This window comes from Symphalangus syndactylus, chromosome 22, assembly GCF_028878055.3.
Source record: "Symphalangus syndactylus isolate Jambi chromosome 22, NHGRI_mSymSyn1-v2.1_pri, whole genome shotgun sequence".
NCBI lineage: Eukaryota > Metazoa > Chordata > Mammalia > Primates > Hylobatidae > Symphalangus > Symphalangus syndactylus.
The window spans coordinates 65,945,687-65,963,523 of record NC_072444.2 but is presented as its reverse complement, the minus strand read 5'-3'; the positions used below and the strand labels follow the sequence as shown (position 1 = coordinate 65,963,523).

Genomic DNA, 17,837 nt, shown 5'->3' with positions numbered 1-17,837 from the left:
GGGACTTACATTTTGAGATATTTTAGTAATATCATAAAATGATTATGGTTATTTTCATTCATCTCCTATGAACTTTGTTATATTTCAGCAAAATTAAGGTAAAATACTCAATACTTTAGGAAATTCACTTCGCTCCTAAGATGTTCAAATCATTTTCTGATTTCTGAAGACAGGTATATAATTTAGACTTTTAAAAATTCTAGTTTCTAGGCTGGTTGAAAAAAGCTTTCTGTAATTTGGAAAACCTTTAAATGCTTATTAAATTTGGTCAAATTTATCCATTCATCCATCTAATGTATTTATTTATTGGCTTACTTGCTTGAACTCTTTGTCTAATTGCCTCAACTCTCTAATTCTAATACAAATTAAATTAAAAGCAGACACTTCAACTATAAAATGAGAAACAAAGCCAATTCCCCATAGTTACTAAGTGTCTGGCTTGTTATTAAGTTCTGTAGTGAGATCTCAATGCTTCAAAGTTGCATAATTGGTAACAATATCTATGTTTCAGTAGCAGAAAATCTTTCTGAAATGATAAAGAGTTGAGAGAAGGTATGAATGCTGTCAAACAGCTCTTTTGTCTGAAATTACAATTGTGTAGACTAAAGCAACTGCATGCCTAGCTTGAGGGATGGGTCATTGAATGGACTGTGGCACATACTTTATCTGAACCCAAGGTATTTGAAATGACATTTGAAACAGTGAGTTCTGAGCTCTAGCTGATATAATAATACAAAAAGACTCAAAAACAAAGCAAACCATACATTCCAGATTTCTCAAGACAGATAAATAATTCACACTTTTAAAGTCCTGGTTAATGAACTGGTTGAAAAAAAAAAAAGCTTATTTTTGTTTGGGAAACATTTAAATATTTATGATTTTATAAAGACTAATTTAGGAATAAAACTATTATCAATAGCTTGAAAATCTCTATCCCATTAATTGCAATATCTTCTTTCTGCTTATCCTTGTAGGAGATGATAGACATTCCCACAAATTTCTGCCTTCTCTACCTTGTTTTGACAATATACCCTTACAAATGATAATGCTGACACATACATCTAGGTTAGTCTTACTACTGAGAGAACATCAATAGAAGCAGCATGTTGCTGAGGAAGTATTTTGAGGCATAGAGTAGGAGGAATGTTTAGGCTCAGACTGCAGAAGGAAACTCTTTTAGGGGAGGATAAAATACAATTTTTACCTGTTTTAAGTTCTGCAGCTGGGACCATGCCAATTAGACTAACAAAAGACAGATTAACAAGAGAAAAATATATGCATTTATTTAATATAAATTTTATGAGACACACAAGCATTCATAAGGAAATGAAGACCCAAAGAGATGGTTGAGCCTGAGTGTTTTCATACTAGGTATGATGAATAGTAGAAAGTTATGGAGAGAACATGATGGGGCATGGTTAAGAGCTAAGAATAATAAATGGGGTATTTAGCATCACCTGTTCAGATTTCTCTGTTTCCCACCATCTTTGGAAATAAGGATGTTTCTTTCCTCTGGAGGTAGGGAGGTCACCTCTCACATGAGGATCTTATGACATACTCCAGGGGAGAAGGGGAAGGTTAGAGAGTTTTTGCAGCATCTGCTGTTTCTATGACCTGCTTCAGAGGAAAGGGGAAAGTTAGGGAGCCCTTCTCGCACCCACTATTTCTCAAATTCCTTCAATATGCCAAAGTGCCATATTTTGGAGTAGACTGTTCCTAACCTTGTCACTCTGTTTAGTCAGTGAATCATAGATTCATTCTAAGTTCAAGGAAGTATCAAAGTATAATTTTCAAAAGTTAAAAATGTGACTATAATAAAAATCTAGAATGAACATAGATCAGGAAATTTACTTATGGCATTATTGAGGGAAACAGACCAGTACTGCTGGTCTAACCTCGTTAGAGGAATTGGGTATTTATAGGCATTTTAATGAAAACTAATATTTAAATGAGATTCATAGGTTAGGCATATAAATGTTTAATACCTCACAGAGCAATAAAATCATAACCTTTGAGTTTATCATTTTTATCAGAGAAGTATCTATAAATTAACATGCAATTTCAGTGTATGGCTGATCAAAAAATACTCAAGTCAAAGGCAGCTACACTCTTCTAAAGCTGCAGTATTGAGAATAGTGTAGGGGCAAAAAGAACTTTGCTTCTATCCTGTGAAGATTCTATAATTTCAGTCTCCAGAATAAACTTGACAGCAGACATATTAAGAGGAGAAAAGGGATGCCAATTTATTACGTGCATACTCACTGGGGTTCCACAGAGTATACGACTCCAAAAAAGACCAGATGGCTGAAGATAGTATAGTATCCTGAGCTACAGAAAACAATAAAGGCGTGGGTTTGAGGTGGTGACAGGTTACGGGAGGTTGAGGGGAGGAAATGCATGGAGAACAAAGGCTGTCTTGATACACAGATTCTCTCAGGGAGCAGTCCTGAGCAAAAGACGTGGCATGTTGACCTTCAGCCTCTTTTCTTCTGACTTAATCTTTCTGGTCTGATGAGATTATAGGTAGTGGGTTTATTACAGATGCTTTCTTTCTTTTCTTCCTTTTCTTTCGTTGTTCCTTTTCTTTCTTTCTTTATTCTGAAGGAACTTCGCTTTGTCAGATAAAGGAACTTCAGAGAAAACCCATCCCTGCATTGCCTGCTCCCCAGGTGCTTTGCAGTCCGAAGTCCAAAGCGGCATATATTTTGAGATACCTTTTTCTAAGCCCCAACAGTAGCCACTAGCTACCTATGTCATTTAAATTTAAATTCCAATTAATTAAAATTAGATATGATAAAATTCAATTTTCCAGTCATAGTAGCCACATGTTAAATTTGGCTAGTGGTTACTTTATTGGACAGCATAAATATGGAATATTTTTATTGTTGACCTAAAAGGAAGAAGCTGAGGCCAAATTAAGTAGAGAGTTTATTTGGACCAAGCTTGAGGATTGCAACGCAGTAGTACAGATTCAATTTGCTTTGAATGCATATTCCTATTAGCAGCAGTTACAAGTAGGTTTTTAAAGGGAAAGAAGAGGCCATTCCTAACTTGTTTACTAAGAATTTACATTAAGGTAGCATAAGTTATTGATTGGCTATACATTGTTCTTTGTATCACATGTTCCAGGAACATGAAGATAATGAGTGAGACAGCTACTCAGAATTGAAATGTCTTTAAACAGCTGCTGCTGGGCTTGGGTGTGAAAGGTATAGCTGAAATCCCATACTCAAGTCTCTCTGAGCCTGATTAATTTTTCATACCTCACATAGCTCAGACTGCTTTTAGCTATTTTTCTTTTCTCGCCATCACTGTAGAAAGTGCTGTTGGGCAGCACTCTTCTAGAGAATTAATTAATCAATCCTTGAGCAAGCCTTTTTTACAATTCCTAAGTATGCCATTGAAAGAAACTATCACCCCTCCATTTGCTTTATTTCCAAGTTTTGGATTTTTTTCAAACAAAGGAATCTTATAGATCTCCTTTTCTATCTTCTCCACCCTTTCCTTCTTTTAATAAAAGGGAATCTGAAAACCAGGATTTGCCTTACACTCAGAAAAGGTATTTATTCCTCACTACTACAGAGTTTAGCTGTACTATTGAATCAGTTCTGTTCATTCCATCGAATGAACTATTTTGGACAAATGCAAAAAGTAAGAGATTACATTCTAAGTACCTATATTTTAAAACGTGGAAACCTGTATCCATGTATCTAGGTCATCTTCAGTCTTCAAATAGCAAGAAGAGAGGCACCAAGAGGTAGTAACTATTTTACATAATTATTAAGTCACATTTTGGCATAGCGAGAGACTTTGCAGTTTCTTTTCATAAAAATGTCTATACTTTTGAAATGTCCACTATGATGGTTTGGAAACAATTATGTTATTTTTGGATCATGATACTAGGTTGCACCTGTGATTCAATGATTTTTGTGTGTGTGTTTTTCAGATGTGCAACAAATGGCGATTGACTGGCTCACCCGAAATCTCTATTTTGTGGACCATGTCAGTGACCGGATCTTTGTTTGTAATTACAACGGTTCTGTATGTGTCACCCTGATTGATCTGGAGCTTCACAATCCTAAAGCAATAGCAGTAGATCCAATAGCAGGGTAAGAAATTCTTTATAATGTTGGTTCTAAAAAAGTTTGCATTTAAAAAGAAAAGATTGAAGTACGGCAAGTGTTGTGGAAAATAAGACTATAGACTCAAACTTTTTAAAAATGTTGATTTTAACAACTGTGTTGCAGGAAGGAAAAAAGGCTATAACTCACCAGGCAGAAGCTGGTGAGTTACTAGCACATGAATATTGCAGGTCTAATGTAAGACACAAATAACCTTCCGTCTTCCCTTCCACCTTCCCAAGAACTGCATTGGGGTCATCAGAGAAAAGCCTCAGCATATTTTTAGGTTAAAGAGAGGAAACTTTTTAATGCTTGACGGTGGACTTTTTAGTTAGCAAACCTCCAGAATGCTACTTGAAGGATGTACTGTTGACGTACTTATATCCAGCATAACATTTAGGATTTACAAAAGGGGCACAACATATGTTTACCCAGGTACTAGTAAAACATTAAGAATATCTTTGTTCAGACCCTTTACGTTCAGTGACTGTTGATATGTAAACCCAAATATTATTATGGTGTTAGTGAATTCCTCATCAGAATTCATCTTCTTTTTTTTTAACTTCCCAATTTTGCAAGCTACTTTATTGGTTGAATAGAGACCTCCTGACATTCTTTAGCTAATAGGCTTATTAATCTTTTTACCATATTTCATAATTTATAAAAATATAGTCATAAAATGTTTAAATTCCCATCATCTTTGCTCGTATGATTAGAAAATCAATACAGGAATTATGCTCTTATTTTACGAACATGGTGGTATTATTAGAGAGCCAGGAGGAAAACTCAGTTCTTTCAGCAGTCATTATTAGACAAGGATACTTTCAAATTAACCACATAGTGTACCACTTTATTTAAAGGAGCTGTTATTTTTTAAGATGTAAATTGTAGCAAAGATTTGAAAACTGAAATTCTATCCTTGTTATTGTTTTAATCGTCCTCAGGCAGTTCAGACTGAAATGTCTGATGGAACGTATCCTAAACTGCCATAAGCCTCCATTCAATAAACGGGAAAATATTTACTGAAGAAACAGCTGTCATCCATATGTGGACTTTTGTCACTCTTTACTTAAAGTCTGATTGAATATTAAGATGCATCATCACAATGGTTCTGATTTTGACAAGAACAGCTTGCACGTAAGAACTTTGCTGGGAAGGCTGCGTAATATAATTTTTGAATGTAGCTCTATTTGTATTTGCAGCAGATGGTTACTTGACTCAATCTGACTGCAGTGATGCTTCAAAAGACATTAGGAAAAGAAGTCATATTTAAACTGATTTGTTTGGGTTGTTGGATAAGGGTAGTAAGAAAGAATTGGAAATTTACAAACACACTAACAACATTCTTTTGGCATCCTGTTGAGAAATACATTTGCTTTCACGGTTTTCCCTGGATGTGATAACTGAATTTCAAATTAGCCTTTAGACAGCCTTGTCTGTCAAACGTTAAGAGGTGAAACTATAAAACTATTGTGTTTTTCCCCTTTTTCTACTGCTCTTACCCTTCCCCATTCTTCAAAACAAAGATCCAGAGACGCTCTTCAAATAAAACTGCCAGTCTGAAATATACAGGAACACCGTCTCTTTCTGAACAACAATAAACTTTATGTTCTTAGGTTTCCTATTTCTCCCTGTCATTATATGAAAGAACCATATTTTATCATTTTTGTCACAGGAATTAAGAGTAGAAAACCCCTACATCATTTGCTCGTATTCTCTGCTGGATTCCTTCAGGCCTCGTAACTGTTTAAATGTAATTTTGTCATGTATCATTTATCAGAATAGGTTCTTTGGAATTTTTGTTTGAGTTAGTTCTGTCTCTATAGCACAGTTTTTTAATCATGAGTCATAGATATCAGAGAAGGAAAAGCTCGGCTCTTTCATAAATACAGGCCTGGTTGCCACAGAACACTTTCAAATATATTCTATGTTTCTCTTAATATCAGAAATTTAGTTTGGATTGATGTGATTCTATCTAAGAACAGAACAGGAGATTTTTCCTTTAACTTCTACATTTGGGCCTGCTCTAGAATAATTTGAATAGTTTTTTGGTTAGAAAAACTGCACATGACCTAGTAAAGGGGAAATGTTCTGCCCCTAAAATTCCTCCTAGGTTTTCCTAATTTTACAGGATGATATGTCTTTGGCCTTGACTATTATAACTTCTGTTCAGAAAATATCAGAATGTATTAATAATCTGACCTAACTCCTAGAGCTTGACCTTCATAGGTTTTAAAATGGAGAAAAATTTCCCTTACCCCACAAAAGGCTGCCTGGAAGATGTACCTGTTACTTAAGCATACCTTTTTTTTTTTTTTTTGGAGACAGAGTCTCGTTCTACCGCCCAAGCTGCAGTACAGTGGCGCGATCTCTCCTGTCACTGCAACCTCCGCCTCCAGGGTTCAAGCGATTCTCCTGCCTCAGCCTCCCGAGTAGCTGGGATGACAGGTGCCTACCACCATGCCTGGCTAATTTTTGTATTTTTAGTAGAGATGGGGTTTCACCATGTTTGCCAGGCTGGTCTCAAACTTCTGACCTCAAGTGATCCTCCCACCTTGGCCTCCCAAAGTACTGGGATTACAGGTGTGAGCCACCACACCTGGCACTTAGGCATATTTGTAACTTCGTTTTTCTCAACCTCCTTTTCTTTTGTTGCTAAGGACTATTGAAGAAATATAATCTTTTGGTTCTTGTTTGTTTTTTTGTTTTTTGTTTTTGTTTTTTTTTTTTAGTTATCCATGGTTTAAATACAGATTACTAACGTTCTCCGGACTCTCATTATGACTTGAGCCAAGCTCCAGTCCCAGTCTTCCAAGAAGAGATTTTTAAGTCAACCTTCTTTTTAATTTTAGATTTTTAGATGTTGACATTGACTCCTTAATTCAGACTGTTTCCCAGAGATGCTTCTAGAGATTTTCTTTTTCCTTTCAAAAATTTTTAGCAACATTTCCTTTCAATAGTTCCTTGGAAAACTTTCCAAAATTATTTCTCTATAGTCATTAGAGTTGGCAGGTAACGTAGAGATCATGTTCCAACCAACATCAAAAACAGCATTTCTGTTAGACGGTTATTAGGTCTCTGCATCTTTAATGGTTAAGAACTTGATGGGAGTCAGTCTTACTGAGATCAAATCCTGGCTCCACCAGTTACTAGCTGTGTGACTTTGGATATTTCTTCTGCCTTTGTTTTCTTATCATAAAAACGTGAATTATGATAGTCCTGCCCTGCAGGGCTGTTGAAAGGATCAAATAAGGTCAAATACATAAAGAACTTGAACAGTTTCTGAGTTGTGGAATATGTGAAGTTTCTTCTTCATTTTGCCTCAATGATAATTACTAATATTTTCAACACTTATGATACCATTATGAATAGGATAATGAGACCAATATTCTACCCCATCAAAGATGACCTTTTTCTTTTCAGCCTCATTCTCTTTCTACTACAAATCCTTCTAAAAAGGTTTATTTCATACAGATTAAATCTATTATATAATAAAGTGTTGAGAAAAAGAGGAGAGAAAATTTAAAAAATGAAGCATAGCCTAGGAAGAAATAAAGATGAAGGGTATATAAGGTGTAGGAGGAGAAAAGTATAGAGTACCTTTGAGTATGGCTAGGTGGACGTGGAGGGGGGGATCTTTTTTCTTACCCATCGCTACACTCTGGCTGAGGCACCTATAATAAAAGACATTGATAAGAGGAAAGCATACAAATGTAATTATAAGTTTAACATGACAAAGGACCTATTAGAAATGAACATCTGAAGTAATGGAAAACCCTGCTTTTTTTTTTTTTTTAATGTAACATTTGATGAAGAGGATAGCTGTGGAGAAGTACGATTGAATAAAAGGGATATAATCTAATGATAATCAACTGGGGGAAACTTAGGCCTGTGTGTTCAGTTTCTTCTCTGTGTCCCCATGTTTTCAGAGATATGGAAGCTCCATTCCTCCAGGTACAGAGTGGGCACCTCTCATCTGAGGTTCTTATGATCTGCTTCAGAGAAAGGTCAGATAATTTTTTGATGGCCTGCATGGGGGGAGAAGGGACTTCTGCTTCTGCTGTTTTCTCAACTGCCAAGGTTCCAGATTTTGGGTTAGCATGGCCTTTGGGGACACCATCAGGGAAGATGTAACAGAGGAACAACCTTATTCTAACTATTGATATTATGCAAAATATATTTGGATTACTTTCAAGGTCTTTCAAAAGACAAGAGTAAAGAATAACATTCTACGGTAGTTATTTTTGTCTGTGGAACTGCATTTTTGAACATCACACCGCTTCAATATTAAACTATTTAGTATTGGGATCTAATGAGGATTGTAACTGAGGTCGGGGGTGGAGCTAGTCTACAATTTTGTTCCTAAGCTGTGGCCCTCAGTTTTCTATTAAAGTAAAATCATCACACTATACTTGAGACAGAGTGCATTTCACTATGAGTGTGAACTTGTTGCAAAAGTATTCAACAAGAGGAGATAATTAATTCTAGGCGTGATAATTATTAGACTATTAGAGTAAAAGTAAATAGATATTTTAGTCAAGGTACCAAAGTTGGAGTTAAAATTTTGAGAAAATATATTTTGGGGAACTTGGGGTACCATTGATAAAACCCAAGTTCAAAAGAATTATGTGAGATGGCTACATTGAGGGAGGGGGAAGATCTCCTATGTTAAGTAAAATAACAGGAATTAAATATTCTCCAAGGACAACGTATACCCTTTTTCCATGTAGGATGAGTCTTTTGACTTGCAGACAGTGAACATCAGAGTGATCTGTAGGATTTATTTGTGAACCCATCACCTCATGTCAATAATAAGGGAAAAGTGTGTTGTCTTTGTACTGTACAAGAGCAGGCCATCTGCCAGGAGATAGGAGAGTGAAGCTCATCTCAGAAGTTAAATTCACACAAGAATGATTGACAGTATTGAATAGTTTAAAAAACCCTTTCTCATCACCCACCTGGATCCTTACTGTTGAAGCTAATAATGACTGAGAGATTAAAGACTGAATCAAAGTTAACAGCTCTCAGGGAGCAGGACTGACTAATGAAATTCTAATCTGGGTTGTTATGTGAAGTTGGGAAGATAGCAAATGAAGCGGGTTTGCCTACACACATAAGAGGTTTTGCAACAAGATCTTTGGAGTAGTTAGCAGGTTTCCTACTTTTGTTACGTGGCTCCCTGAGCAGGCACAGGTTCCAAGCTGAAACTGTCACTAACTAATGCACTTGCAGTAGGACATGAGTGAAAATGTTACAGACGTCTGGCTATTAAATGCCTCAGACTATGTTTGGACAAATGAAATACAGAGATTCCTCCCCCACCCCCAACCACTATGTATCACTTTGAGGACTGAGACGGTTCTAAAGCTGTAATGGGTTTGAACATCATAAAACATTTAAACATATGACCCTTGGTACTTTTTTCTCCCCGTAAATATATCCATCTTGGAAGGTAGTGTCCTTATCTGTGATTCATGACTGCCTTAAACTTTAAAATTCTTATTTACATTTTGACAGGTTGCAAATTGTGAGTCCTAGCTTTTAAAGGATAAACAGCCCCCTACACATACCTACAATTGACTCCCCTGGTAACAAAAGTTGATTTCCTAACTTCTTAACAACTTCCAACCAGCAATGTGACTTAGCTATCCACAATCAGATGCACATCCCCTTTGTTCAAGGAAAGATATCTTTCTATAAACTTAGTTTCCCTCCAAATTTTCTTGTGTATTTCTTTTCTTTTGGAGGAAAATCAGAGAAAAATGAAGACATTCCAATAGCTCCAATAATCATTCTCCTGAGTTTATGTATTGAAATGTTGCAGCTTCTCTCCCAGGTATCTGGGACTTAAAGTTTCTCTGGAAAAAAAAAAAAACTAATAAAATGAATTGGTAAAAGTGTATTTTGGTTTATTAGTGTATATTTGAAACAACCTAGGTTCTCACACAGAAGCAGTACTCAGGTCAGCTGACCTCACCATTCACCTGTAGGATGCGAAGTATCAAGGGGTTATTTGCCCACTTCTCCTTTTAATCAGTGGGCATCAATGCAACATAATGACAACATCCCTAGGCTTATAAATTTGTATCAATTATTCTAAAACCTACCAATGCTTTTTTATCTATAGCCCACAGATTCAGTGGGTGGTATTATATAACATTTTGTTTCTTTCATCTGTCTAGATCCTATTAAATATCTAAATATTTTTTATGTATCCCAGTTCCTTATTTGACTCTCATACTATCTTTTTTTGGATGAGTAACACTTCTGGTGGTAGTTAAGTTCATGGAGAATTAACTATGCAGCAGCTATCTGCCTATCTTAGACCAATTTACTAAGAGCCCCAAGAAAGTAATCCCTTGTAACTTCCCAAATTCAAGTTCCTTTCAGGATTGGCTGTTGTGAATAGGGAAGACCACATGGGTATGAAAGTATGTGTTTCCTGGTCTGCACTAATTTTGATTGAACTTAGTGGTTCAAAGGCTCATTCAAAGGTATAAATTCATGTTAGCTGTTTTAAATGGGACTCAAATTCTTCTCGTTAATTAAATTTTTTGTTAAGGTTCAACCTTTTCCAAATTCTTCTCTGGACCTTTCTTCAAGTGGCAGTTCATGCATAGTATTACCTTTGGTTAGTGTCTCTTTTAGTTATAAATTATATTTCTGTTACAATGTGCTTAGCCTGGGAATACAACAGGGGAACTTGGAGTGGTTTCTGTGCAGAGAACACTTTAGTGGAAATGGAAGGCAAATTGATTTGACTCTCACTGCACTCTTTGACTCATATTATTCATAAAGTCAACACAATGCAAAAGCATTCCACATTTCTACTTGCTCCCTTTGCCATTTTTTTCTTTCTTTTTCACTCTATAAATTTTCAAAGTCTGTTAAACCTCTCTCTCAATTACTGAGTGCACAACTCTATTTCTAGTATTCAATGTCTTTCCCGTCTTCTAGTCACTGTCTATGAGGATATCTTCTCTCTATTACTGCTAGTTAATGCTGTCCACTCAAATAGGTAAAGTTAACAGAAAAACAACTACATATCGTTTAAGTGATGTAATAATTTATCACCTTACTTAAAAATCTAGATTGAGGACAGTCCCAGGGTTGGTTACTTTAGTAGATTAACAATATCATTAAGGACCTGGGTTCCTTTTTTTTACTTATTTGTTCTGTAATGTGATCTTTCATGTATTCTTTTCAGGCTAATTCCTCTGTGGTCATAAGATATCTATTGAAGTTCCAGGGATCCTGTGTGGAAACATGATATTCCGTTGAAAAACAGTACTGTTTCTTAAGTGTACAAGAGCTCCCAAATCAGACATTCTCTCATGTCTTCTTGGTCAGAACTGGAGTACATGCCCACCTAAATAAGACAACCACATGGAATTAGACAATTTTTACCATTAACAAATGAAAAACAGAGGGACATGAGCATAAAGTTGGGACCAGGCTAATGTGAAGAAAGAAAAATCAGTTATGGACTAACAACATCCGTTGCCACCACTGTCCTATGGCAGTCCTTTGTTATCTGCTACTCCTTATCTTTTCTTTGTTCTTCCCAGGCAGTGAAGGGTCTCTTTTCACTTAGATAAGCCTGTTCAAAATGTGAACAAATATTATTTGTTCCAAATCTCATTTCCTCTTCTAAGAGATCTCCTCCATTTCCTTTTAGCCAAGGTTGTTTAAACTTCTTCTGAGGAATATTTTTCTTACCTCTTTTCAAGACAAATGATAGGGTTTTTGTTTTGGTTTTTGTTTTTTTTTTTTTTTTTTTTGGTAACATTTTATAAAATACTGATAAGAGGCTGGGGTGGGAGCATTCTGGATAACACACTCATATCCCTGTTTTTATTTGTAAAGACATAGTTTAGGAAATTGACAGCAGGTTTTATTCTGTCATATTCTCCAGCACTTTTGGAAGCTATATGAACACTTACAAACCACTTGGGTAATATTCAGTAAGTTATCGTTTCACTTATAAAATGAGTCTCAAGTGACCTTGAAAGCTTTTTTACTCTGCCAGAGAATAGCTTACATATTTGAAGTGTCTGTGCCAATAGCATAAAAGAATAATTTTATATTTTCAAGTAGTTTAAAATTATTTCCAGTTTTTCTTGTGGAGTTCTGTGAAAACAAGAAGCAGATGTGAGCCAGTATTCCTGTTTTTGAAAGGACTGTATATGGACAACATTCTTGTATCACTCAGGTGTGATCAGGGTATCAAGGGTAAATAACGAACTATTGGAGTTATGCAAGAAATATTAAATATTACAATGAGAAGATATGATTATTCTAGTTTACAAAGAACCCAGAACATTCCAAACAGCAAACAAAATACTAAGCAGTGACTTATTCAAACTTCTGAGTTAAATAACGGATCAGGCACAAAATGTTATTTTCAGAAACTGAAAGAATCTTGGTTTGTAAACACCACAAAGAACAAAAATTAAAAACAATAAAATAAACACTTGACATTGTTCTGCTTATACATTACCACTCTTTAATATATAACATACATTTGAGACTTTACTGTAGGTTATATAATCACATTCAACCAAAAAAAAAAAAAAAGGAAAAACCAACATTCAGCTTTTGTGTTCTTATGATTTGTTCTGCTTGACTGCTGAGCCTTGCAGGATATTGAACCAAAATTGATATTTTTCCCTTGAGCTAGACTCTTAGTGGTTTGACTTGCAAGAAATTGGCCTGACTTTAGGGTTAAGGGGATGTTTTCTGATGTAAGTTGGTTTCTTCTCCAGGTGCTGGTGGTGGTGGTGGTGGTGGTGGTAGTGGTGGTGGTGGTTGTTTTGTCATAGAAAAGGAAAAGGCAAATGTTAAAGGTATTTGGTATTCTTTTGATTTTAGTGATATAATTGTCTTTGTAAGAATGGAGGTAAAAATTGTGCAGAGGTAAACCCATTAACTACAGATAAAATGTTACCCCAGTGTAATGTTAAAATAATGCAATGCCTTTTGGTAAAAACAAAACTATTTTTGCCATTGTCATTGATCTTCATAATGATTGAGTATAGCCATGGTAATGTCATCCACAACCAAACTATTTAGGAAATCTTTGTACTTCCTAAATCTGGCTTAGTGAGGAATAACATGAGATTGAAAAGAAACATACAAAGAAAATATTCCTGCCTTCTGAAAGTTTTCAAGCTAGTTTTCCAAATGGAGTGTAGCATTGGGAATCTAATTTCAACACATACCTAAATAATTAATTTCATAAATTCAATCTGGGACCTGTCTAAAGTGTTTGGAGCTCTACAATGATCAAAAAGCCTCCAAACTGATAAGGTTTCTGATTCATTTTCTGCAAAAACAAAAATTTTTGTTTTATTTTTTAAATTATTATATTATTTAATTTGATAAGTTTCAAATATATTCACATAAATTTACTAATTGCATAAAACAATTATAATTTAGACAGCGTACACACTAAGCTTTGCCTGAATATCAATAGAACAGTCTTCTTATAACAACAGTATTTAGTAGGCTAATGATAGTTGCTTTTATAAAGTCTAGAATTTTGACTTAATACAATTAAATTATATTGAACATTCATACATGAGTCCAGCAAGAGAGTTATATGTTGATGGGCAGCTTTTCTCCTGCCTATCAAGGAGTTATTCAAGAATCAAGGTTCCTTTCATTTTATAGCTGTAGAATCTCATAGGGCCTTGGAATACTCGGCTCCCAACTAGTAGAAGGAGAAAAATACTGAAGATATATTGACACAACTGGATGCAAGTCAATGAGGAAAATTTGTCATCTGGTTAGGCAGTTCCTTGTGCATGACAGCATCATACTATGGAAATGGAAGCATGCATTTCCAAGGAACAGTTGTTCATCTCTGCAAAATCTTCTCTTCTGGCTACCAAATATCTAAATATCTTTTCCCCCATACAGAGAGTACACTACATTTAGGTCAAAATACAGGATCTGCAACTGACTTGCAGTCCTCTCCATCATGTCCTTTTGTACAGCAACCTGAGAACCAAAAGGCTCAGATATATCTGAATCCGCTGTCCTGTCTATATAAACTATCAAAAGACTCTCATTTAGAAAATGGAAGACTGTGAAACTCACAGTGGCCACTGGTCCAGAGCCAGGCAATGAAGGTGAAGACCACCTGCTCTGGCGATTGAGAAGTCACTTGTTAGACTTATTTTTTTCTGCGTAAGATTCCCCGTTGTCTTTGTTCTCCTTGAGCTGTGCTTCCAATAGGAGGCTCTTTCTAGTCTGTTGTGCTCCACACTACACCTGAAGTTGGCAATGGGGAATATCCTCCCCCTGGGGCTCTGTGTATTTCATAAACTGTTTATTGCCTTCTCCAGTTTTAAGATATGAAGTGACAAAGATTCTGTAAGCTACACTCCTGGTTTTTGAAGTTACACATTTGTTTGCAAATTAGTAGAATTTTGATTTGTTTCCCATTACTTCTACATACCAATAACCATATTTAAAGCTATATTCTAGAAATAATGATCAAGCTCAATTTGTTTCTTTGCACTTCACCCCCTTGGCTTTCTCTTTCAACTTATTTATAGGTGGTTGCTTTGAGGTCATCTAAAACAGTCAGTGTTACTGACTGTTTACTTTAGACCAGTCATCGTCCAGAGCATTTCTTCCACATTGATCCATGCAAACTTCACAGTGTTTCTTGTGAGGTGTGGAGTAGTATCATTCCTTTTGAAAGATGAGGCTTGGAGAGGTTCAATTACCTCCGCACTGTAAAAAAGCTAGTAAATGTTTCAGTCAGGATTCAGACTCAAGCCATGTCACTCCATAGCCTGCACTCTTACCCTGCTACACTGCAGCCACAATGCGTCGGCCTGAAGCTCGGAGGTTTTATGATGAGATGATTGGAGGTTTTGTGGTATTCCAGCATTGATCCAGAAGACTGCATATCAGCCTGTGGTAAATGGTACTTGACAATATGCAAAGTGAGAATTTTATACCTTAAACATGGGACAGCTCTAAGTTTGTATCAGCTCCATGAAGATGAATAGACATGACACATAGAATTTGGTGCTGAAAATTTAAAGGAAGAAAATATATGACATTTTGGGACAGGCAAAACTACAGAGAAAGTAAAAAATTAGCAGTTACCAGCAGTTACCAGGGATTGGAGTGGGGAAGAGGGAAGGGATGAATAGGTGGAGTACTGAGAATTTTTAGGGCACTGAGACTATTCTCTGTGATACTGCCATGATGTGTCCATGTCCTAAAACCCATTTATCAAAACCCATAGAACTATACAACACAAAGAGTGAAACAATGTAATCTATGGACTTTAACAATAATGCATCAACATTGGTTCAATAATCATAACAAGTGTTAACACACTAAGGCAAAATTTTATTGATAGGAGAAATTGCCAGTGAGGAAGACAGGAGGTATATGGGAATTCCCTGTATCATCTACTCAATTTCCCATAAACATAAAACTGCTGTAAAAAATAAAGCCTACTAGTTGTGTTTTATTTTTTTAAAGGAAAGGAAAAAAGACACTGTGTGAGTGAGCACACGACCGTAATTGTGGATCAATCAGGAAACAGATGACTGATTTCAGAATAAAAGTATCTTTTCTGCTTTAGTATTGACATCCAGAAATTCTACATTCTCACTCAGTTACAATCCAGTTTCACAAATACATTTATTCTGTGCTCTCTGTGTAATCATTGAGCTATGAATTCTAGGTGAGCCTGTTTCTTTCTTGCGTCAGCCACTCTCTAAATAGAAAATGCAACACCTTTAGAAAGTCACCTTAATTCTTTAAGGCCACAGGGATATAATTCAAGAGTGAGTGGTTTCCCTGAACGCATGACTTAAAAGGACAGAAGAAAGAAGTCTCCTCATGCATTTCTTACCATTGTTGTAATGAAGGGGCTCTATTTTCCCATGCCTAGTCAGCCCTTGTTAATAAACTGGCATTTGAGAGGCATATTCACTCTCAATTTTAAATACAAAACAGCTTCTAATGGCTAAGTAAAAGGAAGTGGGTAAATATTGCCATTTCTTTCGGAGTGAAAAGTAGATTTGTTTGTCTGCACTTTTTCTCACTATTGAAGTCACAGTGTGAGAAGAAAGTAGTTTTAGAAACTAAGTACCAATAGACCCATAACCATGCTTTCTCCTCACAGCCAAAGCGCTATGTGAGACCTTCCTGGCAACAAGACCAGAATGAGAGAAATCAAACAATGAGAGGATTATTAGATAAAGTAGAGCCATGGCAGCGTCATGTTTTAGCCAAAAGTAAGGGCTAGCTGACTCTCCCATACAATAGAAAACGCCGCTTCAGTTTTCGTTTCTAGGACTGGTGGCTTGGTTGCCCCAAAAAGGGCAGGTTTCTATTAAAAAGTGACTTATGAGGGTTTGCTATCATATCTATCATTTCCTGTCACTTCAGGATCATTGGGTTAACTTAGTCTTCATACCTTTTTATAAGAACATAGGAGATTTTCAGAAGCACAATTATGGAAGAGAAGACCTAACCCCACACCATGAAATTACATTGCTATATACAATTTGGCAGCTATGAGAGGATGTGGGCATATTTACAAACTGCATATTGGTACTTTATAATTAAGAATTTGCATAATTGGTGAAAATCCTCATGAATATGCTATCAATAACATCATGAGCTAAAGTAGCAACAGATTAATTCTATTCTTTTTTTTTTGGTTAAGGTCGGGGAGGTGCAGTGGAGAGAGAGAGCCGTATCTTTTTCTGTGTATACCTGTTGTCAAATCTTGTCTCCATTTCTATGTTTAAATCTTACTGACATTGGGCTGGTTGCTTCCAGTTGTCCATTATGATACATTAAGTGATGAAGTCTCAAACTTTTGTTTAATTCTATCGCTATTGCCCTCATAATCTGTATCTCATGTCACTGTATCGTGCAGTGCAGGATCCATGACAGTGTAATTCTCCTCACTTCAATTACCTGTACCTATCATGGAAATCATGGAAAACATTCTGATGTAAGCCATTGGTGGAATTTTGGGACACCTCTAGCAATTTTACATTAGGGGGATAACACAAAATTTCAAAACTTGTTGCTAATTGGAAGAAGTTTTTTCTTATTCCTTACTTACATATGTCCCATCTCTTATTTATTATTTATTTATTTATTTATTTTTGAGACAGAATCTTGCTCTGTCACCCAGGCTGGAGTACAATGATATGATCTTGGCTCACTGCAACCTTCACCTCCCAGGTTCAAGTGATGGTCCTACCTCACCCTCCCGAGTAGCTGGGCCTATAGGGTCCCACCACTATACCCAGCTAATTTTTGTACTTTTTGTGAAGATGGGGTTTCACCATGTTGGTCAGGCTGGTCTCAAACTCCTGACTTCAGGCGATCCACCCACGTTGGCCTCCCAAAATGCTGGGATTACAGGCCTGAGCCACCGTGCCCAGCCAGTCCCATCTCTTCTAACCAACTTTGCCCTTAGGAATAAATGTTTATGACAAAAAAATACCTTTGAGGACCACGGTTGTCCTTATTGCTTGCATTTACTCCATCTGCTGTGTTCTTCTGTAAGCTCTTTGCTTGTATTATTGATCTACTCTTCACAAAAGCCTATGAGATAGGTATTTATTATACCCATTTTACAGAACAGGAGACTGAAGTGGGGAAAGGTAAAGTACTTGCTACATGTCACACATTTCACCAAGTAAATGAGGTCAGGGTTTGAAC

At 36.2% G+C, this 17,837-nt stretch overlaps 1 protein-coding gene across 2 annotated transcripts in view; it reads left to right on the top strand.

Annotated features, from left to right (window-relative positions):
• LRP1B (LDL receptor related protein 1B) overlaps window positions 1-17,837 on the top strand; it is a 1,943,477-nt gene that overhangs the window by 961,466 nt on the left and 964,174 nt on the right. For both annotated transcript variants that reach the window (XM_055261032.2, XM_063631317.1), the window contains exon 7: window positions 3,947-4,109. In XM_055261032.2, coding sequence (XP_055117007.1) covers window positions 3,947-4,109 — 163 coding nt within the window. The remainder of the gene's footprint in view (window positions 1-3,946; window positions 4,110-17,837) is intronic.